At 43.2% G+C, this 27293-nt stretch overlaps 1 protein-coding gene across 2 annotated transcripts; it reads left to right on the top strand.

Moving 5' to 3' along the window:
* The first annotated feature begins 123 nt into the window (after window positions 1-123).
* On the top strand, window positions 124-27293 carry immp1l (inner mitochondrial membrane peptidase subunit 1). 2 transcript variants are annotated; one of them, XM_080765640.1, is made up of 6 exons: window positions 124-162; window positions 9031-9142; window positions 9520-9608; window positions 10276-10402; window positions 23805-23915; window positions 26966-27290. In XM_080765640.1, exons 2-6 carry the CDS (start codon window positions 9038-9040, stop codon window positions 27047-27049), a joined length of 516 nt encoding a protein of 171 aa, XP_080621766.1. In that variant the 5' UTR covers window positions 124-162; window positions 9031-9037; the 3' UTR covers window positions 27050-27290. The 2 variants fall into 2 exon arrangements, with proteins under 2 accessions (XP_080621766.1, XP_080621767.1); XM_080765641.1 differs by having other exon boundaries at window positions 137-159; window positions 26966-27293.

The following is a 27293-nucleotide window of genomic DNA, read 5'->3' as shown; positions in this document are numbered from 1 at the left end:
CGTGCTAACGCTTGATGTTGATGTTTTGGAACGTGGGCGACCAATCGGAAGGCGGCTTACTCGCACTCGACCAATGAGCACAGGGAACGTTAGGATGCGACCGACCAAGGAGCTGTCATTATGGTGCTGCCTACGAGGTAAAGCCGGGTGAACTGTCTGGTGGTGAGTAATAACATGTTTAATAGATTAGATACATGAGTAAGAGTTATTCCTGTTGAAGTCCTTATGATCTGTATAAGTATACCACCTACACAATAACGAACTAATATGTAATATCAACCAGGAATCCCATATTATCGAGTAAGATAGCCTGACTCTGATCTGATATGACCTTTCTAATACCGTGATTGTATTTAAAGCACTTTTAATTTCAAGAGCCCCCCGGTTTTATATCAATGAATGTATGCCACAGAACCGCACGTTATCGGTGTGAGCTTGCCACCATTGTGAATGCGAGAAGTGAGGATGCTGGGGTCGACTGTCGAATCGAATGCATGAATGAACCTACCAGCCTTGTAAAGCGCTTTGAGCACTTGTTAAAGCTCTATAAAAATGGAATTCATTGCAAGTCATTATAGTTGTTTTTGCCAGTGTTTGTTTGTAGATTGACTATATTTACTTAAGTAATTCATTAATTTGTGTAATTAAAGCAGTGTTGCATTTATTAATACTGAGGTTTGCACCTCTTTATAGAGACATCCAAAAATGTATAGAGGCTACATTTTGGTGGCTGGGTGGGTATACTGTACAAGTTGTATGTATACCCATTGGGCCGGTGAGGCCAGGGCCTAGGGGTCCTTGGCTCTCAGGGGCCCTTCGGGGAAACTGGACCCCCGTTCTGTATTGGGTTTGAGGCCCTGACAAGGCCTCCTCCTGTCTGTTGATTGTGTTCAAAATAGGTAAAAAAGACAATACAAAATCACACTCGTGTGACGTGAGGAGCACTCTTATCATCATACATACTTCACATTCCGTGCTCAGGCAATCAAATCATCACAAAAGTCATTCCGGCCAATCACTTTTGGCGTCTTCTCTTTTCTGCCCTCACTTTTATCTTCAATATGTACTTTGCTCAGCCAATCAAATCATCGCTATGGGGTGATCAGCCAATTACAAGCCAATGTTTGTGATCACACAAACACAGAAAGCAGCAGTGCACAGACACACGTACACGTACCCATTTGGAAAATATTTGAAACGGCAACGTTTATAACGTCTCATAACAAGCCATTACAAATTTGTAATTTCGACTGATACTTTTTTGAGTCACGGTGAGCATGAGTAGAAAATCGAGTCGATTTTGGGGTCTCAACCATTACTTTATTATTTTTAATATTCGAAAATATTCAGAAATTTACATAATAAATGTTTGCTTTAATTTTAGTCTTTTTTTCCACATCCCTATACAACAGAAATATTGGGTATTGGGTAAGACTGACATTCTGTATCTTTCATGACCTTTCACTATGCATGGGTTGGATCGGCGGTTCTGGACAACCACATTTCCCGATACATCATGTGCATGCATATTGGTCAGATCTGTGTTTCTGGACCTCCATTTATGTTATGCCTATATGGGCATATAGTTAGTTTATAGTTATTTCTGAGGCTCTGAGCCATAGTGACATGCCTATGCCTAACTGTCGCTCTACCTATATATGGGGTTTGTTTGTTTATGGGTTGGTTATGTCTGAGTCAGAGTGACGTCAAATATCTGCCGGCACTTATGCCAATTTCAATATATAGGTGGATTTATCCTGATTAACCCTCTTCCTAATGCCATAGATCTACGTTAATTAAAAAATACCATGCTTGACGCCATTGCCGTAGATGACATACAGCAATTGGTCTTTTACAGTGCTGCTTATGATTGATCAAGTCATAATACTACTTACATTAGCATTGGGTTGGTTAGCTTAAATTGAGCACGCACCCGCTCTTATCTGTTTCTTTCAATCGCATTTAACTTCAATTCCTTGTCCATGGCGTTTCTGGTCAAAACAAGGTTTATTCCACGGCCCATAGCAGACGCTGTAATCCACGCAATCGGGCTTTCTCGACACCAAACGTGAGGCCGGAAGCTGATGCGACCACACACACACACACACAGTGTAAGTAACATTTGTAACATCCGGTCGTGGGTTTTGGCTCTTCAAAATATGAGTTGAACGTGGGGAAAATCCTGGCGTGAATTACATGGAATGTATTAATGAATCCTGGCAGCTAATGGCTATAGAGGGTTAATAGTTGATGGCTCAGAGTATCCTCATGTGAGCCATGGGCCCGGGGCTGAGGCAGCAGCACACAGGGACCGCACCGTACGTACAGTAACGCTCCCTCCAGAGGAAGCAATAGCCCAACTGCTCACTTTACAAACGCTCTCAGCAGAGGCAGTCCTGTTGTTTTGACAGTGCTTTTGAGTTTTACACGCACTGACAGGAGACCCAGGGAATATATCGCGACTGACAACAGTGGGCATCGTGGAAAGCCCTAAGAGACAAACAAGAGGCTCCGACTGGCCTGCATCTCAGACTGGGGGTTATCCTGCTTGAGCACCGAGCAGCGTGTGGTGCTACTGCAGTACAGTGGACGGTAGACTGGGGGTAGACTACAGTAGACTGGGGGTTATCCTGCTTGAGCACCGAGCAGCGTGTTGGCTACAGTACAGTGGACGGTAGACTGGGGGTAGACTACAGTAGACTGGGGGTAGACTACAGTAGACTGGGGGTTATCCTGCTTGAGCAGCGTGTGGTGCTATAGTACAGTGGACAGGAATTCTACCGCTTCCATTGTACAGTACTCATTTTTCACTGGACTACTATATGTCTGAAAAACCCAATTTAACTCCCCCCGCTATCCCCGGGCTGTGTGGCTCCATTCAATGTTAGTGTAAACATGGTAACGTAATAGCAAAGAAATAACACATTTTCTCTCTCTTTTTTCTTTTTCTTCAATGTGTCATCTGTCCCTGTATATTTTTTCTGTTGTGTCAGTTTTATCGATCCACTTATCTGATTGTGCTATATAATGCCACCAGTCAAAACATGTCAGGGTTTTCCTGTTCACATTGTTATGGTTTCTCTAGTCTAACACAGCCAGAACCGTGGCCCTCGGAGAAGCCGTAGAATGCTTGTGTCCGGGGGATGCCAGATTTTCATCAACGTGCACCGCGTTTGTTTTGTTAGCGCTGAAAGGAAACATAATATTCTAAGGGTGAAAGTACAATAAGGTTAGGATTGCTTTTTGTTCAGGGCATTGCTAATTTTGACTTAAGGATTTGGCTATTTTCATTTACTGTAGCAAACGTCCAGATGACTAGCTATATTTTGTCTTCCTTTGAATTCCCAGCAGCTGCTCAGACCTTTGTTTAGCTTAGCCTATCCGATATGTCTCATATACTATAAATAAAATGTATGTTAAGCATAAAATGACCAGTATGCCGGCTCCCTATTCTTCCAAAGACTTGAGGTGGCTGTCATTAGCTGGTGTTGTTGATCTATATTAGGCTTTGTTCTGGGCTGAGCAGGCCCAGACGTAAACTCTTTTGTGAAACCAATACAAGGCCCGATAAGATCTGTCAACTCTCTCGACACCGTGCCAGCAGCACCACCACACATGCACCTACGGTCAATACAATAAAGCTTAGTTGCTGATTTTTCCATTTCTATGTAATTGTCAGGGGACGGCAGTCAGCCCACACACTTCCTTTTCAGTTCATAGCAGTTGTATTCATATCACTTGGCTATTATTTGGTCCGGCTGACCCATTGATTGCAGGTTTAAACCCCGGCTCCTCAAATAGTAACTCTGCTCAGCTGTTTCACGGCTGTGTTGCCGTTAGCAACAATGAAAAGAGCAATGTGGAGATAAGTCGCTTCAATTAAGCCTTCGCCAGAGAGTAAAGCCTAGAAGAGATGGGGGTTTAGATGTTGCAGTCTGTGAATGGGACTTTTTACATCTGTCACTCTTCATCTAGCCAGGTGTCTGTATCTAAATCAGCGGGATTATTTTTGATTGAACCGATAGTTGCAAAGGGACACCCCGAGTTGCCATACGTCCCCCTCCTTTTTATAGCTCACACATTACGATCAAATCAAGCCCTGCACACAACAGGCCTGCATGATGTCCATGCACCCTCCACTGCCTTCTGCTGTCCAGGGGAAGACATCAGAGGTTGGGATATGCTGCCTCCTCCTCCAGACTCCCTTCCATCTGGGATCCTCAGGGAGAAGGAGCATATCTGACAAGGGGCCTGTAAGCCTCTTAGCCCCCCTGTGGCCCTGCTCTCTCTCAGCCCATGTTTTCCTAATTTAGGGGTGTAAGGAGACTACAGCGAAGGCCCTTGTGAGCTGTTTGAATTGGGATTCCCTTTGTGGTTCTAATAGACTGGGCATGTTTATCAATTAGCGCTCCCCGACAAATGGCAGAGTCAAACCTCCAGAGAGCACTGGAGCAGTGATTCTTATGTGGATCTCATTCATTCATTGCCTACATACTGTTTCTTTAGTTGGTTTGAGCTGTCATTGGGTACGGTAGGGCACGGTATCTCAATTACTTTTACGTTACTGCTGCCTCATTGATACTGTACCTGATTAACAGACATTCACATTACTACTACATACTATATATATATATATATATAAAACCGAGACTCAGAATCTCAAACCGACCTGCTCATGACATGTAGGTTAATTGAATATTCGAGAGGCACTTTTTTGGTGTATATATATTAATGAGTCGAATTAATATATATTTTTTAAATTAAATAAATTAGTCTGTCTAACCACTTAACTGTGAGAGAGCCTCAATGGAAATAAGTCTTCTTGTGTAAATCTCCAAAATCCTGGCTGTAACCATGTGGTTTTTAATGCTTTTCAAAACAATCAAATGAAATACTTTGTTGTACAATGGTGGCGTGCAAAAACAGTGAAAATAGCCGATCTGGAAGCTCACTACAAGCTCTTGTGATCTTGTATTTTCACATTAATTGTAAGATTCGTAATGGAGGCAAATATTTGTGTGTGTGTGTGTGTGTGTGTGTGTGTGTGTGTGTGTGTGTGTGTGTGTGTGTGTGTGTGTGTGTGTGTGTGTGTGTGTGTGTGTGTGTGTGTGTGTGTGTGTGTGTGTGTGTGTGTGTGTGTGTGTGTGTAACTATATACACAACACGCACACACACACACACACACACACACACACACAGACAAACAGAGAGAGGGAGATGGATATATGGATGGTCTGTCTGCTGTGTATTGTCTTGTTTACCTCAACAATTCATAAACTGTGACTTATTGATTCACTCGTCATGTGATTGCCAAGTGTTGTGCGAGCGAACGGACTTCCCTTAGTAAGAGGATCACAGTGTTAAACACACAATAGGGTGGTTCCATTGGCAGCCGTTCATTTGGGATCCCTCCCCTCCCCTCTGTCGCGCGGTGCCGCGGCCACAGGAAGCCAGTGGACACAGATGGTTCTGCAGAGACAGACAGACAGACGAGCTGCATTGACTGACCGCGGCCGCCTTTGTTTTCCCATGAACATGTTTGCCGTGTAATCCTGGATTAACTCTCGGACTTTTGTGTTAATTTACAGCTGTAATGCGACATTCAATTAATGATAGCGTTATTGTACCCAACACACACACACACACACACACACACACACACACACACACACACACACACACACACACACACACACACACACACACACACACACAGGGTATTAGGGTAGCTGATAGTGGGATTGTTTCATGCTCTCTACACACAGGGGACATAGGATGTAATAGAGATCCAATCAGAGGTGTGTGTGTGTGTGTGTGTGTGTGTGTGTGTGTGTGTGTGTGTGTGTGTGTGTGTGTGTGTGTGTGTGTGTGTGTGTGTGTGTGTGTGTGTGTGTGTGTGTGTGTGTGTGTGTGTGTGTGTGTGTGTGTGTGTGTGTGTGTGTGCGTGTGCGCGTGCGTGTGTGCGTGCGGACCTCCACTTCATACTGAATCCCAAATGAGCCACCACAGCCTTTTCCACACACATACACAGTTTGTGTGAATCACACAGGCGACGCAATTGTCGCTGCACGCGCACATGCCATGCCACACTAGACTACGATGCATGCATGTGCGCATGCACACACACACACACATACACACTATCAATGACAGAGGGTGCCACGGAAAACCAGGCGGCTGCATATGGACTCTCTCTTGATATCACTCACTGGCCGTGTGATCTTGTTATGCAAAGTCCCCTAATCCCTATTCCCTACCTATGATGAATGGGGGGGGGGGGGGCTGAAACAGAGATATGAAGGCAGCTGTGTGGGAGCGAGGCTGGACACTGTCTGTGCCTTTTGGGAATAAGAGCCATGGGGCAGAGGGGGGGGGGGGGGGAGAAGATCCCTGATCCTTTGACCGGCCAGGAGAAGGAAGAAGGTGTGCGAGATCAGATCATGATTCATAGCGCGCACGCTCGCGCACACACACACACACACACACACACACACTACAGCAAGGATATAGCAGCACACACAACAGTAGTGTGGGGGATCACCAAGGTACTGGGGGACGGGGGGGGGAGATGAGAAATAGAGTTATAGGGCAGACCTAAGATTCACATTAACCTTCCCAACAGAGGTATTCTAGGGCCAGAAGTGTTATTGTTGGACCAGCTGGAAGAAGAATCATGAGTCTGTATATATACTGTATAGTTCCATAGCGGCGCCGGAGAGCATCATATTTCAGGTCAATTAACGACAATCAGTCTGAAAATGCGATTCTAATACTGGAATGATGGTGTGTAAGAAAGGTCAGCAGTGCCTCTTCTGTTTAAGGAAGCTAGCTCGCCACATGTCAGGTGGATGAGTCACTGATGATTCTGTTCTACAGGGCTTTCATATTTTTAGACGTCTGTTATTTTTATATTGCTGCTATTTGTTGGTATGGAAACCTTGGCGTTAAACAGACAAATGCCCTTAACAGGGTTGTTAAAGGGGTCAAATTCAGCTGGCTGAGTCATATATATGACGAGCAAGTGCTTAAGACAGCGCCCTCTATTAGAGCGGACAGCTCTCTCACCCCTTAAACCCGGAATATCAGAGACAAATTCTCATTCATGAATAACGCCTTCCATTCGTTCCGTCAGTCATGGAAGCCGGAGGAGGGTGTTCAGGGGCCGTTCAGGGGTGAGGTGGGTGGGTGGGAGGACGGTCTTATATGTCTATGTCTGTTCATGTCTATGTTTGTTTGTTGTTTATGTATTGTTTACTGTGTTTTTAGAGTTTTTATTATCTGCCGTTGCATGAATTGCCCAGTTTGGGACATGCTAATAAACCTGACCTTGACCATGAGCAAGCTGCAGCTGGACCAGGGGAACTAAGGGGAATGGGCGGAGCCGCCTACAGTTATGAATCCTATGGAATAGATTGATATAAGTGCATGGACGCTTGGCAGACGTTATGGAATAGGGATGAAAGTGAGGGGATGCATATGTGCATGCCTGTATGTGTGTGTGGTGGGGGGTGCATGGGTGGGGTAATGGGATTAGGGGTAACACCTTTGGCAGGGCTAGGGAGAGCCACCTGACACCCAGTCTGTTGGGGACCAGGGGAAACGGAATGGGAGACAGTGGGAGGAGGAGGAGGTGGGTGGGTGGGTGGGGGCCGAGAGAGAGGGAGAGGGAGAAGTTGGGGGCTCTAATCCGTGTCCATCTTTGGGAAGTCATTCCCAGAGCTCTGAGGATTTGGGGCTTTGGTTTCCGCTCCGCTTGCTTTGGTTAATAATACCATGGGAGGAGGGATGGTGGGCATGGAGAGAGAGAGAAAGAGACAGAAGGAATGGGGGGTGGAGAGAGAGAGAAAGAGAAGATTTCATTACCCTGTGGTGGACCGGCCGGCCGGCAGGACACACGGGCCTTAAGCCAAAAGCCAGGACGTCTAGCACTAACTCTGTACCTGGGTGTGATATGAACTTCTGCTGACATGTACACGTTTAATCCTCTCCGTTTCATTACTAGTGTACACAGAACTATGGGGTTGGATTTGAACGATTCAGGTCAGATCCCCTAACGGTTCCCTTTAACGATGGAACCAACTCTCAGAGTGAAATTAAAATGTTTGAGAACCACTATACAATTGTATAGCAGACGTCAAGTCCACATAACCAGCCCTGACAGTGTGATGAAAAAACCCGGTATATACCGGGTCTGGAAAATAATCGGGTTGTGGCCCGGGTCGCAACCCTACACGTGACGAGACCCTCTGAACGTAGCTCTGACACGTCCATTCTAGCCTCCTTGGCATTCTGGCCATGTGTTGTGGTTGCGTTTCATGCATAATATGCAGTGCGTGTCATGACAGTATGTAAAGATTGACTCTGCTTTCCTCCATCCATCCATCCATCCATCCGGCGGGTTGCAGCTTGAGTAAAAGTCAATATAGCCAGAGTGTTGCAGGGTTGTTTGCTCAGAAGACACTATCTTCTGTTGTTCCTGTGTGTGTGTGTCGTGCTTGCGTGCGTGCCTGCGTCCAGGCTGCTGTGTGTGTGTGTGTGTGTGTGTGTGTGTGTACATGGTCAATAAAGCCCCCTCGTTGTGTTTCCATGGCTGTGACAGAAGTTGATAACCACCCTGATGATTCCGGTCTCACGGACGGAGCGGCAGGCAGCACAGTGTTAGAGATCAGCCGCAGACGGCAGCGTGGAGTTGCTTGGCTGGAAGTGTCGCAGCTTTCCATGTTTTGTCCGTCACCTGTGAGCCAGGTGTTGATTGGGCCATCTCGTGTGGGGGGTCAAAGGTCAGGAAGGTACTCTGGTGTGAACTAGCTGCTGAGCCCCCGAGAATGAAACACCATGGAAAGTGCCACTGTCGCGTCCAGCCGCCCTAGCTAGCAGAGTAATTGGCCATCTCGGACAACCATGTCCTCACCTTTACGAAATGACCCCCCCCTCCCTCCCTCCTGCAAAGGGACTTAGCCCTACGCTACATGGAAGAGCTATTGTGTATGTTTTTTGGAATCCTGTAATAATTGCATTCTGTGACTGTAGGTGGAGAATGTTTCGCCACATGCTGTGGAAAACCCTGGGCTTTGTGGGCTACACCATCCAGTATGGCTGCATCGGCCACTGTGCCTTCGAATACATCGGAGAGTTTGTGGTGGTCAGTATTCATTGAAAGTACGGCTTCATCAATGGGCATTCACAGCATTCAAGTAGTAAAAGGGGGACGTTTTCGTACGCACTTTATAACCTCTTTTTATACGTTTTGAGTTTAGATCTGGTGTCTTTGCTGTTTTTGTATTACTTTTTATCTTGACACATTTTGACAAATTTGCCCCAAAATTCTTCTATATATTATTCTATATATTTTATTATATTGTTAAATTGTGATATTATTATCAAATGTAAAATGGAAATGCACGTATTTTTTTTTGCATGTGTTGTTTGTGAAAAACATTCAGAGTTCACCCCAGTCCAAATAGAACCATGGGCATTGTATTGTATCAGTCAGCCTGTGGCCTGCCTCTGTCTCCACAGTGCTCCGGTCCATCCATGGAGCCCACCATCGTGAACCATGACGTGGTCTTCTCAGAAAGGTTGAGTCGCCATCTTTACAAAATTGAAAAGTGAGTTTCAATCTTTAGTGCACAAAGAAAACACATCCATGTCATCCATCGTGTCTGAATATAAATGATGATGATTGTTCAAATGTACAGTACAATGCAAATTGTGAGTTACTGCAGACCAGGGATTCCCAAACTGTGGTGCGTGGCGTGCATCCCCTGTGGTGCGCGAGCGCCTTCTAGGGGGTACGTGGCATGAAAAGGCTAATGGTGGTGGTGAACAAATTATGCCAATATATGGCAAGTAGGCTATAGGCAGAATATAATTGCTGCAGCGCATATGACCATATTCAGGTTCATTATGTGCATACAGTAAATGGATATATAGGAAATTATGTCTACAGTATATAGCTTATGCAACATGTATGCAAGCAGCCAATTTCGAATAATATTATGTCACATATGATAAACATATATGTTGCATGTATAACAAATATATGTTCATATATTTATTTTCATGTGATCATTTCCATGTGTGTGGGGTGTGTGTGCGTCAGCTAGGTCTAGCTAGGTAACAGGGGGTGCACGGCCACATAAGTTTGGGAACCGCTGCTTGATGTGTAGACTAAATTGTGAAAAGCGAAATACACAGTTTATAGTTTTGCCGTAGTTTCTATTTCATTTCATGAACTATCAAACAAGTGGTCATGTTTGTACGTTCTCGTTATAGGGGTGATATAATCATCGCAAAGAGCCCGTCTGATCCTCATATGAACATTTGTAAAAGAGTCATTGGACTGGAAGGCGACAAAGTCTGCACAAGTGGCCCCATGGATCGGTTCAAGACGCACACATATGTGAGTTTTCTCTCCTGCAAGCCCATATTCAACACCGTCCATTTCCCACTTTTCACGTGCAGCCATCCTATAATCTCTTTATTTACCTTACCAAGTTACCAAAGTTTGTATGCGGTTTTGGTTTATGTTATACTTTAGCTATTGAAAAATAGCAGATCTACAAGCTCATAGCGCGGCACCGAGTGTCGAGATACGAGCTTGTAGATCTGCTATTTTTAAATATGAAAACGTGTCTCGGAATATATATTCTTTCAGTTTTAATTTAATTCAAATCTTTGCTTCTGTGGGGGGGGTCCCTGGAACAGCATATTTTCAGATAGGGGTCTGCACTCGGTGGCCAAATGCATATAATTGTTGGGGTCCTTGACATAAGATAGGTTGAGAACCACTGACACTGAAACAGGTTTTTAAGAAAACTGTCTGATTTAGAAGACGTTTCTTTTTAGAATGGGCCTCAGGACTACATGGGTAAGGTCTGCAACAGAAACTCATAGCCTCTAATATATAAATTAAGTTAAAAGGACGCCGCAAAGCAGAGGCCGAATGAAAAATTATTCTGCTACAAAGCACTTGATAGTTACTACTCGACTAAAATGACAGACGGCGTCTCCATGCATAATGCAAACCCTCTCCTGTGTGTTTGTCCTCTATGGTCTTCTCTTCTCGCTTCCTGTGTGTGTGTGTGTGTGTGTGTGTGTGTGTGTGTGTGTGTGTGTGTGTGTGGTGTGTGTGTGTGTGTGTAAGGGAATACCCTATAGATAAGCGTCGCTGTTTACATTTTAGACCACACTCATCCATTTTGTGTCACTGGTCAAAATATCAGCTTTTGACAACAACTATATTTCCTCAGAACAGTGATAAAGCTGAGCATGGGTTCTGCCAGTGAAACCACTGTCATTGCTTTTCTATTTACTATACCGTCCCAGACGGCCATAGCTCGGGCCTGCAATCTCTCTGAAGCCTGTTAGAGTTAGTGCCACACGAATGGACAGACTGATGGCTGGGCGGAGGTACTGTGCGTGTGTGTGTGTGTGTGTGTGTGTGTGTGTGTGTGTGTGTGTGTGTGCACCAACAACAATTGTGTTCATTTAGCATATCGTGTGTATTGTTCAGACTTCACGAATAGGTTCAGAAATACACAAGATACACACAAGTGTCCTTCATCAAATGGAATAACAAGCAATGAGGTTCCCTGTGCTTTGGGCTTCACCTCTGTCTGTATAGAACACATCCACGGAGGGGTGCCCTGGGCGCAGCCATAGCTGAGGTGTACCATTAAACGCAGGTTGACGCCTCGGTATTGATTGCCTACACCTGGCTTACAGGGCACCGCGTCCATGGATTCGTCTACTGCAGGGGTTTTCAACAGGTGGTCCGTGGAAGTATTGCATGTGGTCCCTGACCGTTCATTTAGTAATGTAGGATTTGTTAATTTTATTTTTTTAAATTTCTTTCCACTTGTTGAGAACCAGTGAACTGAATGACCTGGTGACCTGTGATGACCGTCCATGTAGTCATTTACTGACAAGTTGGAGGTCAAGAAATTCAACAGAAAAAGGGAGTTATCTCAAGAGGGGGAAATTCACCGGATTGTCTGGTTGAGTCATTATTATTAGGAAATTATTAGTAGTCAAGAAACAGTGGGATGTCAGTGGTCCCCAGGTTGATTGACAAAAAAAAGACTATACAGAATACGGTATACAAAAAAGAAAAACAAAGCGAGGGACAAAAAAAGCCAACAAAACTAAAACAAGGCTGCATTTTTCATATTACAAGATTCATTCATTGAAATCCTCATAGATTATCGCTAGGCTGAAACCCAGGTTGATTTTAAGTTAGGGTGGTGGTCCCTCGTTCACAATCACTTGAAAACCCCTTGTCTACTGTATATGGAGTGTGAAACCCGGTAATATGTCGTAGTTTTAGGTTTGATCCATAATATTCCACTGGAGTATAAATGTGAATACACTTATATGTACTGTATTTCAGGGCGTGGCCAAATACGCTTTACTTTGTTTGTACGGTCAAAGATCACAGCTATCACACTTGGGATTGTGATAGATACGTACACAATGTTACATCTAGAGGTTTGGATTGTGATAGATACGTACACAATGTTACATCTAGAGGTTTGGATTGTGATAGATACGTACACAATGTTACATCTAGATGTTTGGATTGTGATAGATACTGTACACAATGTTACATCTAGATGTTTGGATTGGGATAGATACTGTACACAATGTTACATTTAGATGTTTGGATTGTGATAGATACTGTACACAATGTTACATCTAGATGTTTGGATTGTGATAGATACTGTACACAATGTTACATCTAGATGTTTGGATTGTGATAGATACTGTACACAATGTTACATCTAGATGTTTGGATTGTGATAGATACTGTACACAATGTTACATCTAGATGTTTGGATTGTGATAGATACTGTACACAATGTTACATCTAGATGTTTGGATTGTGATAGATACGTACACAATGTTACATCTAGATGTTTGGATTGTGATAGATACTGTACACAATGTTATATCTAGATGTTTGGATTGTGATAGATACTGTACACAATGTAGATGTTTGGATTGTGATAGATACGTACACAATGTTACATCTAGATGTTTGGATTGTGATAGATACGTACACAATGTTACATCTAGATGTTTGGATTGTGATAGATACGTACACAATGTTACATCTAGATGTTTGGATTGTGATAGATACGTACACAATGTTATATCTAGATGTTTGGATTGTGATAGATACTGTACACAATGTTACATCTAGATGTTTGGATTGTGATAGATACTGTACACAATGTTACATCTAGATGTTTGGATTGTGATAGATACTGTACACAATGTTACATCTAGATGTTTGGATTGTGATAGATACGTACACAATGTTACATCTAGATGTTTGGATTGTGATAGATACGTACACAATGTTACAAGATGTTTTTGTTTCTGTTCTAGCACAAACCTCTGGTTAAGTATTATAGTGTAGGGAATTTTAACAACCACTGTCTTGTGAAAAATTAAGACGGGAACCCCAAATATTAGTTTTTGAGTACCAGAGCCTTATTTCTTATTTAAACCTTTTATTCTAAAAAGATGTCGCCAAAATATCGACACCAGTCTGACAACAATAAATAAATCATGTGGGGAGAAATAGGGGTACTCGCCGGTCAATTGTTTTGGGAGTTTGCAAGAATTAAAGTACATCTGGTCTTCAACAGGTGCAAGTATTTACAATGTATAACACCAACATCATTAATGCAATGTTGGTAATCAAAAACAGCCACCTGTAGCAATATTTAAACGATTTAAATGAAGGAATTAATTTGAGTACGCATAAAACATAAAGGTGAGGCTTATTTGTCTGCTTTATGGACATTGTTTATGTCCACATACTGTCCATTTTTGCTTATAGCACATTAGCACACTTGGCTGCAGTCCTTGATTGACAAAAAAAGGAAGAAAGAAAGATAACCACAACATATCAAAGAAAGAAGCACCTGTTTTCTTTGTTTCTATGAGCATTACAACTTTAGATAGTAGATGATTTATGCTTAACGCGTGACACCACTGTAGCTGAAAGAATACATGTTATAAATACAATATTTGCACTAACTTTATGAAAGGCACGCTGAATGCTGGAAGGAATCATCACGTGCAGCTAAACGCCTGAGATATGCGTAACGTTTGACAGCATATGAGATAACCGAGAAAGTACCAGCTGCACACATAAATGTTTGGCCTCCCTGAGGGAGCTTGTGTGTGTGTGTGTGTGTGTGTGTGTGTGTGTGTGTGTGTGTGTGTGTGTGTGTGTGTGTGCGTGTGTGTGGGTGTGGGTGTGGGTGTGGGTGTGTGGGTGTGTGGGGTGAGGCATTGTGGGTAGGACCTGTGATGGGCTACAGATGAATTCTGGAGGCTGGTGTTAGACCCTGTCATCACCTCCTCTCTCTGTCCTGACAGACAGGCAGGTCCTCTATGCCCTCAGAGAATCAACACAGACTAATTGGCCTGTCACCTTTTTTAGGAATCATTTCTCTCTCTGAGATTTTGTGTCAAAACAGAGACATTTGATCCCCCAATATCACAGCCTATAGACAGCTAACGAGAGCTATTGAGAGGATGTGTGCCCACACACATACAGTACCCAGTGGTGTAATGTGTACTTTTACTTAAGTACAATTTTGAGTTATTTGTGCTTTACTGGATTATTTCCAATACTTTTACTTCTACTCCGCTACATCTCAGATCCAAATATTGTACTTTTACTCCACTGCATTTATTTGAAAACTTTAGTTACTAGTTACTTTACATTTTGATTACTATAACAAAACATTGACTAGCCACTACAACAAGCTCACAAAGCGCCGCGATGCGATGCATTGTGAACTTGTAAATCGGCTATTTTCAAAATACATTTGAAAAGTTGAAATGGGACATTCTGCACAATGAGTACTTTCCTACATTCTTATACCAACGCTCTTGTACTTTTTATATTGCAGTATATTGATACCTGTACTACTTAAGTAAAAGTACTTTTTCCACCACTGACAGTACCCCATAGGAGAAGAATAATCCCGTGCAGTTGTGTGATTCAGGTGAACGTATTTAGCATGCTGCTCACAGCTCACCACCACCTCAGTCATGTTAACATACTGTAATGAGAGCTGTAATGGCACGTCTGTTAAACAACACACCTCCACAGCCAGGCGACGCGTCTCTGACAGACAGGTACACAAAGCCTCATGCCAGCCCGACCGGCAGCCGCAGAATGGCTTCCATCACAACCGTCCATCACACCAGGAGAGCCGGCGGCGGGCACGCATGCAGGGCAGATCAAAAACACTCAATTAAATAAGTCCTGGAACGCATCTGGTGTCACCTTAGCTTTGAACCACTTTAACCATTATTTTAAACTTTAGCTATTTTCTTTTTTTAAGATTTGTTTTTTGCTTTTGTGGCTTTTATAATATTGATAGTTACAGTGAAGACAGGACAGGAAAGAGGGAGAGAGAGACATGCAGCAAAGGTCGTCATGAAAAATTGTGAAAATACGTGCAGATTTTTGAGTGGTACGGAGCTGTGTGTGGGTGGGTGGGTGGCTGTGTCTGAGCACGAAAACAGCATGATTGTTTTTCACCACCTGTGCGCAACCACACACACACAAACACATACGCACATATTAACTGTATATCGGTATATGATGATTTCGGCTGTGCCAGTACAGTTCAGTGACAGTACAGTACAGTACAGTAGATTGACCCCACACATTGACTCTGTCATTTCTCAACCATTTCGGACGTGGGGCGGTCCTGTGGGTCCCCCCACCACTCACTTCACACGGTTGTGATTTTTGCATATATGTCCTTTCACGGCAAACATTTTTAAGTCATACTGTATCATTACCCATATTTTCAGATGGGGGTCGGCGGCCATTTACACATCATTTTTGTGGTCCTTGACATGAACTAGTTTGAGAACCACTGATATAGAAACAGGTTTTTCAGAAAACTTAGAAGACATTCTTTTGTAGAATCTGGTCTCTCTTGTCTTAATGCGTTAAATCCTATGGGCGGGGTCCGGGCGCCGGGGCTCACTCCTGGAAACAATGCTGGTCGGTTGATTACAGCTCAGACCAGACCAGCTCATTCTGTGGCAGTGACTCAGGCCGACAGTCGGGAAGGAAGTGGTGGGAAAAGTACTCAACATTTTTTACATAAGTGAAAGTGTTAATACTGCAATGTAGAAATACTCTGACTGTAAAAAGTCCGGAATTCAAAATGTTCTTGAGTAAGTGCAAACGTATTGGTGTCAAAATGTACTTGAAAAGTGTACCAAAAGTACAAAGTAGTCAATATGCAGAATTTCTCATTTAAAGTTTTTCAAAGGTTTAAAATATTTTGAAAATAACCTAAGTGGTTGAAGTGGTTAATGTATGTTTTGTAATAATAATCCACATTTTCACAAGTAGAAGTAAAAGTATTGGAAATTGGAAATACTCCAGTAAAGTACAAATGCCTCAAAATTGTACTTAAGTACAGTACTTAACCCATTTTGGGTGGGAACCCCTTTTGGTGTTATAAGCATAATGTTATACTTTAGCTATTGAAAAATAGCAGATCTACAAGCTCATAGTGCCGCGCTACGAGCTTGTAGGTCTGCTATTTTTGAAAAAATGTGAAAATGTGGCGCAAATCTTTGAATATATATTCTTTCAGAGCGAACGTTTTTAATGTCCCTCGAATAACATATTTTCAGATGGGGGTCGGCGGCCAATTACATATAATCTTGGGGTTCCTTGACATTAAAATGTTTGAGAACCACTGACAAGAAACAGGTTTTTCAAGAAAACTGTCAGGATTTCTTTTAGAAGATATTTGTAGAATCGTTCCCAGGTCAAATGGGTTAAGTAAACGTACACTACTCAGTTACCTTACACCACTGAGGGCATGCCCATGCCGCATGCGTCATTGTTGCGAGATGACAGAATGATTGGAGTATCTCCTCTGTCACCCTGTCCATCACCGCGCGGCTTATCGTCATCCGATATCAAGTGATATTGCCTGCTATTAAATCAAGTGGTGTCTTGAGTGTTCATAACCCGAGGGAATACTTTTGCAGGTGTTTCCAGTGGCGGTTAACTGCGTCCTTGGGTATCTAGGTGGCATAGAGCAGTGATTCTTCAGGTGTTTCCAGTGGCGGTTAACTGCGTCCTTGGGTATCTGGGTGGCATAGAGCAGTGATTCTAACTGCGTCCTTGGGTATCTGGGTGGCATAGAGCAGTGATTCTAACTGCGTCCTTGGGTATCTGGGTGGCATAGAGCAGTGATTCTCAAACATTTTCATTGTCAAGGACCCCCAACATGTACAGTATATTGTAATTTTGCCACAGAGGCACAGACCCCCACTGGAAAATAATTTGTATACCAGCCCCCAAAACAGAAGAATGTTTCTCAACATTGTCCCACAATAGCAAATCTATACAGGCTCAAAAGTCGTTGTGGCGTGTTCCAGTGGCGTCAACTCCGTGGGTGCTCAGGAGCAGAAGCACCCACTGGCAAAATAATAAGCCAATAATAATAAGTTGCGGGGCGGTTGGGCACCTTAAAATATATAGGCTACTCTAAGGTGGGCACCCACTGTCGTTATAGGAACCTTCCGCCACTGGCGTGTTCTATGAGCTTGTAGATTGTCTATTTTTGAAAAGCCTATGAATCAGTGTACTGTAAGTGTTTGAATTGTTCCTCATTTTGCTGGTGACCCCTAAAACCCCCTCAGGGACCCGATGGCCTATATAGACTAGAGTTCAAACAGAGACACAGGTTCACTTGCCAGCAGTGAAGAACATGACCCGGGCTGCTTCCATGAATATAGAGATAGGAGATAGCAAGAACCTCGGCTGGCAACTCCATATGTATTAAAGGATTATTTCACTTTCAAAAGGCTTTAGTGAACACCCCAGACAGGTTTTATGTTGCTCGATTCACTATTTCGATATTTGATATTCATTTCAGCTGCCCCGCCCCCTTCCTATACAATCCCATTGTAACTACAAACTCCATTTGCTTTGGGGATTTTTTTTTTTCATTTGCTATTTTTTGTTTCTACTCTTTTTTTTTTGCCTTTTCCTTTTGTATACTCATACATTTACTACTGTTCAATTGGTCGTGACATGTAGTCAATGTGATGGTGATGGGTAATTGGGTATGTTACTTACAGTATCTCTGTACTTTACTGATCTGCTCTAAGTATGAACATGGCTAGTGTAGGTCGCTCACAGGTTTAAGTATGAACATGGCTAGTGTAGGTCGCTCACAGGTTTAAGTATGAACATAGCTAGTGTAGGTCGCTCACAGGTTTAAGTATGAACATGGCTAGTGTAGGTCGCTCACAGGTTTAAGTATGAACATGGCTAGTGTAGGTCGCTCACAGGTTTAAGTATGAACATGGCTAGTGTAGGTCGCTCACAGGTTTAAGTATGAACATGGCTAGTGTAGGTCGCTCACAGGTTTAAGTATGAACATAGCTAGTGTAGGTCGCTCACAGGTTTAAGTATGAACATAGCTAGTGTAGGTCGCTCACAGGTTTAAGTATGAACATGGATAGTGTAGGTCGCTCACAGGTTTAAGTATGAACATAGCTAGTGTAGGTCGCTCACAGGTTTAAGTATGAACATAGCTAGTGTAGGTCGGTCACAGGTTTAAGTATGAACATGGCTAGTGTAGGTCGCTCACAGGTTTAAGTATGAACATAGCTAGTGTAGGTCGGTCACAGGTTTAAGTATGAACATGGCTAGTGTAGGTCGCTCACAGGTTTAAGTATGAACATAGCTAGTGTAGGTCGCTCACAGGTTTAAGTATGAACATAGCTAGTGTAGGTCGGTCACAGGTTTAAGTATGAACATGGCTAGTGTAGGTCGGTCACAGGTTTAAGTATGAACATGGCTAGTGTAGGTCGGTCACAGGTTTAAGTATGAACATAGCTAGTGTAGGTCGGTCACAGGTTTAAGTATGAACATGGCTAGTGTAGGTCGCTCACAGGTTTAAGTATGAACATGGCTAGTGTAGGTCGGTCACAGGTTTAAGTATGAACATAGCTAGTGTAGGTCGGTCACAGGTTTAAGTATGAACATGGCTAGTGTAGGTCGGTCACAGGTTTAAGTATGAACATAGCTAGTGTAGGTCGCTCACAGGTTTAAGTATGAACATGGCTAGTGTAGGTCGGTCACAGGTTCCCAGGGACTCTTTAACCTTTCAGACCAGTGTTTGCTGATTTCGTCGACTAAAACTAAGACGAAAAAAGTTCGTCGACTACCTTTTTTCACTGACGGAAACTAAATGAAAACTAAGCTATGATGACTAAAACTAAGACTAAATATACTGACAATTTTGTCAACAGATCAAAACTAGACTGGTTGCATGCTGAAAATAGACGATCTACAAGCTCACAACGTGTTGCAGCTTGATGCCGCCAGTACGACGGCATCAAGTAGGGCTGCCAATCTTTGGGTGTCCCACGATTCCATTCGATTCCATTCCGATTATTGGGTTCACGATTCGATAAAAAAATCTAAACTATTCTCTATTCAAAATGATTCTCGATTCAATACTACAATACAATACAGCAGTGCTGATCTGAAGTGACTAGTACTGACTACAGTAACTTGAAAATGACTTTTTACTGTGATTAGGGTAAGCTTACATTATATATCACAAACACCATGTAGTGAAAAATCAAAAAATGTATAAAGGAAATTATGAATCCATTTTGAATCGTTCATAACGGGAATCGCGATTCTAATTCGACTAAATCACCTGTAGATTTAGTTGACTAAAATCTTATGATATTTAGTCGACTAAAACATTCCAGGTCACTAAAATGTGACTGAAACAAAATGAAAACTATTCAAGAGACTATGGGCTCCATCTTATGCCATGCTTTATCCTCAAGTAATAAACATTTTCCGCGAATTACGCATTTAGGAGCTTCCACTATGCGTAAACGTTATCTTGCGGCCACACAACCCACTATTCATTTTACGTGTTGATGCGCTTTCCCTATATTTGCTATCTTATGCACACAGGTTTAGGACAATGGAAAGTGCCTCTTCAAACCACCCATAATGCGATTTCTGTTTGATAAAAGACTGCGCTCCTTAATGGAGCTGCCTTGGCTTGAGTCTGTTGCACAACATTCACAGCTCAGAGGTCTCGTTCTGTCTTAATTCTCCACAAATCTCTGTGATTGGAATAATACTATAATCAGCATAGTGTCAATTCCTTGAGTTTATTGTGTTTAATTGTCAAAAAAGTTATTAGATTTGCACGAGTGAGGCTGTGTTGGAGCTACTGGACACAAAACAACCCGGCCTCTGTATCAAATATAAATAGGCTATATTTCAAGGCAGCAACGTGTGTCGTTCTTCCATGGCCATGGGCCATAGTGTAAATCACTGGGCATAATGTTAAATGCATAATGGATCTGATGGAGTATACCGACAGCAACTGCTGCCTGGTGGTTCCCGTGCGCAGCTACCGGGAAGAGAAGCGTGGGACCTGGCCTTCTGGCAGTGTGTCCGTCCGCTGTCGGATAAATAGTGGGTGGATTTTGGACCCACAGGATCAGCCACGCTACGGAGAATGATATGACACAGGGTGGCAATGCAGGAGTGGACTGGGAACATTGTTTCCTCTGGTGGTCCAGCCTGGGACATGCCTGCCCGCGGACTGGTGGTTGGAGGGCGTTTCGAACTCAGGATGCCTACACCACTCCATGTGCCCATGGAATGCTGGGGGACATGACATGTTGTTGTACCCTGACTGAGGACATAAGCCTTGATTTTGTTGATGTAACTTTGCTGCACCTGAACTATTTATGTCCTTGTATGCCTTTCCTCTGTGTGGACATGAATAAATTGTTAAAATTTGTATTTGTGTGCGTGCGCGTGCGTGTGCGCGTGTGTGTGTGTGTGTGTGTGTGTGTGTGTGTGTGTGTGTGTGTGTGTGTGTGTGTGTGTGTGTGTGTGTGTGTGTGTGTGTGTGTGTGTGTGTTGTTGGCGCCACTGAGCTACGATAAGCCTATGCGAGCATTTATTGAAGAATGGACAACTTAAATTCAGCACACAGTTGGTTAGATACGAAATAAACGTGTAGCTTAGGTTCTTTCTTTGACAGGGAAAAACAGTCATTAATCAACTAAAGTCAGTCTCCTCCTGTCGGGACAGTGTCCATTTCACTGTCCGATTCCTTCAGGAGTTTTAGTTTTTCACATGGGTTCCTCTTCAGGATTCATCCATCCCGGGGTTGCTGCCAGATTGCCACGTCAGTGCCTCCTCCGTGAGTCAGTGGAGAATGAGACGGAGCTCTCATCTGTGCCACACCTTTCAAACATTTAGGCGCCCAGCGCGGCTGTTGCGTAATCACTCTGATTGAGGAGGAATACGGGCAGATACCTGTGATCGATCACGTGACCCAGGGCGGGTCGCTGTCTTCTGGGCTGCGCTCCGCCTCTGACGGCCCACTGTCATGCGACATCCCACAATAGGAAGAGGGCGGGGCAGCTAAAATGAATATCAAATATCTAAATACTGAATCGAGCAACTTAAAAACTGTCTGAGGTGTTCACAACTTCACATAGTAAGCTTTATGCTTCAGCCCATACCTTTTCGGCTAGAATAGTCACTGTGTTGACTAAGCAATGTAAACTAAGCAATGTAAATTGCTTAACAACCATTTTGTTTATTAGGTTTTTTTAAATGACCGAAATAAAGATTCAAACTCAAACTCAAACATAAGCCTGAGTAGACGATGAAATGGCCAAACGTTTTTCCCTTTAAGGCCGTTTCAGACGGGGAGCGAGTGACGCAGGCATTCTCGCTTGGATCAGCTACGCGTCTGCATGTGAAGCTGACTACAATCCAGCTCTATAGTCACACGCGGGGGCGGGCATGAAATGAGCACGCGTGCCACAATTTCACGGGACAGTGTCGGCGCAAGCGGACGTGGTCCCTCAACTTTGGAACTCTTCACGTTCAAAATAATCGCCCACCTCTCATTGAAAATGAATGACCAAGGTGCGCCAGTCGCTTCCCGTGTGTAGGCCAACAGTCATTGGGGTTGGCAGCAAGAGGGAATTGGCGATGACTAAATTGAGAACCCACATCCTTGAAAGGCATGGATAGTACTTTGTATGGCCATGTATCCATCATCTTAAAAATATCTACCACAGTTCAGTGTTTTGTTTCTGCATGGTGGATGTTCTTTACCCCAGACATCTAAGACCTACAAGGTTATATGCACCTGCTTTCATTCTGTCTCTGACCACATTACAGCAAGTTGCTTCTTCCGAACAGTAAGCTTTTCAATTGCTCTGAAACACTACCTGGTTGATCTTTCCTTTCCTTTCCCCATGTCCTTCCAGGGGCTAACATTTCTCCATAGGTTAATTAGATTTATGAGACGGACTACAAACCAATCATAGAGTAGTTTGTTGTTGTCTGTTCTTGATTGACCCAAGAGTCAATCAGATTGATTGACCTTGTTAGCAGATTCACACCCATCGGACCTTGAATGGAAGGGGATTTAATGTATTAAGATGCTTTCCCTATACGGTTCCTCTTGTATAGCATTAAGATAGTTTGCTCTACCCACCATCTCTGGCATTCACGGACAGGACACCTTTTATGTCTTCGATACAAACTTTAACCTCTTATGGGGACAAAGAAATTGAAGCCGTTAAGAAACAAACAAGGGCGTGCTGGTTTGGCAGATGACAAACGGCGGTGTTTCTGTTTCCTGTGCTTGGGAGCCGGCATATGTTACCATGCTAATGAGGTGTAATGGTGGGAATCCAGCATGCTGACATATGGTTCTCAGATGACTCCTTTAATGATATTCATTTGTGTCGTCGTTACTCTGCGAGTTGTTTACCTCGTGTTAGGTCAACATGTCAATGCCTCGTGATTATGCCACGTCATCCGTCTCAATTATATCCAATATGAAAATGAAACGGCAACGCCGCGGCCGGACCGAACGCACTTAAACAGGAGGGGCAGGTGATGCGGTACAAAAGCAAAAGAAAAGATGTCTGTTGGTGGTGGTGACGTCTCCTCAGCGCAGATGAGATCCTCTCGCTCTTTATCCTCTTTTCTCCAAGAAGACGTCTTTGGCCGTTAAAAAGTTGGCCAACACAAAAATAGACTGTTGGATTGTGATGCCCATTATGACAATATAATGTGTTGTTGATCCTGTCTGCACATATAGGGGGGACAGCGCACTTAATTAGGGCCTTGACAAGCCTACTCTCCTAAAGTGATGAGATTAATCATAATTGGTGTCACTGTGGATTAGAGCTCGCTCGGATGACCGCCCCACTGGCAGGTCGGACCGCTGTGGAGACCCTTGGACACTGCTGCTGCTAGCCCAAGCTTAGGCCTCTCTCCCATTCTCTCTCTCTCCCTCTCTCCCTCTGTCCCTATATCTCTGGCTCTGGCTCTCTCAAGCCCCTATCCTGGCTCTAACCCTCCCTGGGTAAGAGGGGCACCGATCTCAGCCAACAGCCTAATGACCCCGTTTGAAGTTCCTCTAAATCCCCCGACCCTGCCCCGTTACCCATGACCCCTCTCCTAAGACCGAATGGGGTTAAAGAGGGACAGAGAGGTTGACGTTAAGTTAGGGTGAGGAGGGGACTGGGCGGGCGGGCGGGTGGGTGAGGGGCAGATTTGCACTGCATAATAGATTATAGGGCCTTCCTCATATGCATGTAAACAATGTTACAAGCTGTGTGTGAACGGTGTTATGTATTGGGTTCCGTTGTGGAAGTCTATAATTCTCTCTCTCTCTCTCTCTCTCTGACCTGTGATGGTGTTTCTGTAGGTTCCAATGGGCCATGTATGGCTAGAAGGGGACAACATTAGGAATTCCTCCGACTCCAGAAGCTACGGACCAGTTCCCTATGCCCTCATCCGGGGGCGTGTGTGCATAAAGGTAACAGAGTGAGCTTTAGCTTCACTCCCATTCATTCAGCGTCCATTCACACTGCGGGGCAGATTAGGTACTATTTCATACATTATGAGATAATATCTCATAATGTATGAAATAGTACTACTACTGGCCCATATTATGGGCCAGTAGTTTTGGTGAAACCTCACATATTGGGTACGAGTGAAACACTTCCCAGCTAATTAACCCATTTAGAGCTGAGGACGATTCTACAAATGTCTTCCTGACAGTTTTCTGTCAGTCGTTCTCAAACATTTTCATGTCAAGGACCCCCAAGATTATATGTAATTGGCTGCCGACCCCCATCTGAAAATATGTTGTTCCAGGAACCCCCCCCCCCAGAAGCAAAGATTTTAGTTAAAAACGTTGGCTCTGAAAGAATATATTCAAAGCTTTGCACTACATTTTCACGATTTTGTAAAAATAGCAGACCTACAAGCTTGTAGCACGGCACTCGGTGCTGCGCTATGAGCTTGTAGATCTGCTATTTTTCAATAGCTAAAGTACAACATAATGCTTAAAACACCAAAAAGAGTTCCCACCCAAAACGTTAATAAAAAAAAGTCCTTTGAAATGTTAAATGATTCTCTGGGCTCGCCGGCCCCACAGTATGGACATTTTTTGAGGCACAATTCAAAGACACGAGTCAGTTAGAAGTTCAAAGTGAGTCTGTTTGATTGACCAAAGGCCTGGACACCATATTGTCTAGCTTTCCATTCTGCTGTGTTGTCATATCACTGGATGTCATAGCAACCATGACCCTGGAAACAGGTCAGCCAACCTTCTGTCTGTCTGATTGGACAGCCGCACTCCACTGGAAACTCCACTATGACAATGAATGGCCGCCTCAATATTTTATGCGTTGACGCTACATTTAAATGAGTGTTGTTTTCGTCGACTAAAACTAAGACGAAAAATGTTCGTCGACTACCCTTTTTCACTGACTAAAACTAAATAAAACCAAAATTAAAACTGATCTATGACTAAATATATTGACAATTTCGTCAAACAAATAAAAACTATGTTAGTTAGTGGACTAGTGGACAAGAGTTTTATGCTAGGTTGCATGCTGAAAATAGCAAATCTACAAGCTCACAATGCGTCTTTTACTCGGTTTAACCACTTTAGGCTTATTTTATTTATTCGTGTTACTTTTTCACTGCGAAAAAATAAAATAGCCGAGCTACAAGCTGACGAGACAACCCAAGAGATTTTTTTTATATATATTGAATGATTGTGTGTGTGGGCCCGCACAGCGTGCACACCGGGGGCCACAACTGTAGAACACCAAGATATATAATCATCATACTATCATCATCATACTATAATTCAGTCAATGTCTGTGTGTGTGTGTGTGTGTGTGTGTGTGTGTGTGTGTGTGTGTGTGTGTGTGTGTGTGTGTGTGTGTGTGTGTGTGTGTGTGTGTGTGTGTGTGTGTGTGTGTGCGTGCGTGCGTGCGTCAGAAACACCGCCGTAGCTGCTCACTGCCTGAACCAATCACTCCCACTTTAACCTGTAGTAGCAAATTCACGTTATCATGTGTCTTCTGCAGACCGGCCTGGCCCCAAGCGCTGGGTCGGGTATTTTGCAGAATAGAATAGTTTTAATCATATTGAATAGTTTTCATTTCGTTTTAGTTTCATTTTAGTCACCTGGAATGTTTTAGTGTTAGTCTAGTTTTAGTCGACTAAATATTATAAGATTTTAGTTGACTAATTCTACAGTTGATTTAGTCGAACAAAATGTAATTTGGCGGGCCTCGATGCCGTCGACTGTTTTTTTCTCTCCACTTGCTGAAAATAGCCGATCTACAAGCTCACAACGTGTCGCAGCACGACACGTTGTGAGCTTGTAGATCGTGTGATTTCAGCATGCAAGTGTAAAATGACTTGTACTGGATCTCTTGTCCACTAGTCCCTTCCTAACATTTTAGTTTTTATTTGTTGACAAAGTTTTAGTCATCATAGCTTAGTTTTCATTTAGTTTCCATTTAGTTTTCGTCAGTGAAAAAAGGTAGTCGACGAACATTTTTCGTCTTAGTTTTAGTCCATGAAATCAACACCAAAAAGTGGAAGAGCCAATAAGCGTCTGCGCTCAGGGCCCCCTGATGGATGCTTATTGGTTATTTATTATTCTTTATTCAGATGGATCCCCATTAGCTCTTTATTATTGTTTATTCAGATGGATCCCCATTAGCTCTTTATTCTTTATTCAGATGGATCCCCATTAGCTCTTTATTATTCTTTATTCAGATGGATCTCCATTAGCTCTTTATTCTTTATTCAGATGGATCCCCATTAGCTCTTGGTTTCCACCCATCGATTGGGAGGCGAGACGGGTCTGTAGAAGACGCATGATAATGTGATTTCACGCAATGGTTTATTACCAGGCCAAAACAATGGTTTAATACCAGGCCAATGGTTTAATACCAGGCCAATGGTTTATTACCAGGCCAAAACAATGGTTTAATACCAGGCCAATGGTTTAATACCAGGCCAATGGTTTATTACCAGGCCAAAACAATGGTTTATTACCAGGCCAAAACAATGGTTTAATACCAGGCCAATGGTTTAATACCAGGCCAATGGTTTATTACCAGGCCAAAACAATGGTTTAATACCAGGCCAATGGTTTAATACCAGGCCAAAACAATGGTTTAATACCAGGCTAAAACAATGGTTTAATACCAGGCCAAAACAATGGTTTAATACCAGGCCAAAACAATGGTTTAATACCAGGCCAATGGTTTAATACCAGGCCAATGGTTTAATACCAGGCCAATGGTTTAATACCAGGCCAAAACAATGGTTTAATACCAGGCCAATGGTGTATTACCAGGCCAAAACAATGGTTTAATACCAGGCCAAAACAATGGTTTAATACCATGCCAATGGTTTAATACCAGGCCAATGGTTTATTACCAGGCCAAAACAATGGTTTAATACCAGGCAAAACAATGGTTTAATACCAGGCCAAAACAATGGTTTAATGGTTTAACCCTTAATGTTTCTACTTTATGTTTGTGTCATCTCCAGCTTTGGCCTCCGCGTGATTTTGGTGCCATGAAGGAAAGCCCGACAGGACGAATCATTAAAACACCCCCCAGTGTTACAGACTGACAATGTAAATATGCTCCTTTTGCTTTTGAATAAAGCACATTTATAATGAACAAGTTGTTCTTTAACTTTATATTCTGCCAATGGCTGTTCGGCTTACAGTAGGTCCTGATGTTGGAGGAGTTGCTTTGAAGTAGAGCCCAACCAGTTTGGATGTTATGTTATCTTATCTTTAGCTGTAAAGAAGGAAAACGCTATGCACATCCCAGCTTCCGAATACGGCGCTTGACCCAAAAAGTTACTCAAT

The sequence above is a fragment of the Protomyctophum bolini genome (genome assembly GCF_963924005.1).
Source record: "Protomyctophum bolini genome assembly, chromosome: 1".
NCBI lineage: Eukaryota > Metazoa > Chordata > Actinopteri > Myctophiformes > Myctophidae > Protomyctophum > Protomyctophum bolini.
This window is presented reverse-complemented; position numbering and strand designations above follow the sequence as displayed.

Excerpts from the sequence above, each read along its gene's own strand:
- immp1l (XM_080765641.1), top strand. The coding sequence starts at position 9,038 with ATGTTTCGCCACATGCTGTGGAAAACCCTGGGCTTTGTGGGCTACACC. Across the intron at positions 9,143-9,519 it reads ACATCGGAGAGTTTGTGGTG|TGCTCCGGTCCATCCATGGA; the intron begins GTCAGTATTCAT and ends CTGTCTCCACAG. Across the intron at positions 23,916-26,965 it reads GGGGGCGTGTGTGCATAAAG|CTTTGGCCTCCGCGTGATTT; the intron begins GTAACAGAGTGA and ends TGTCATCTCCAG.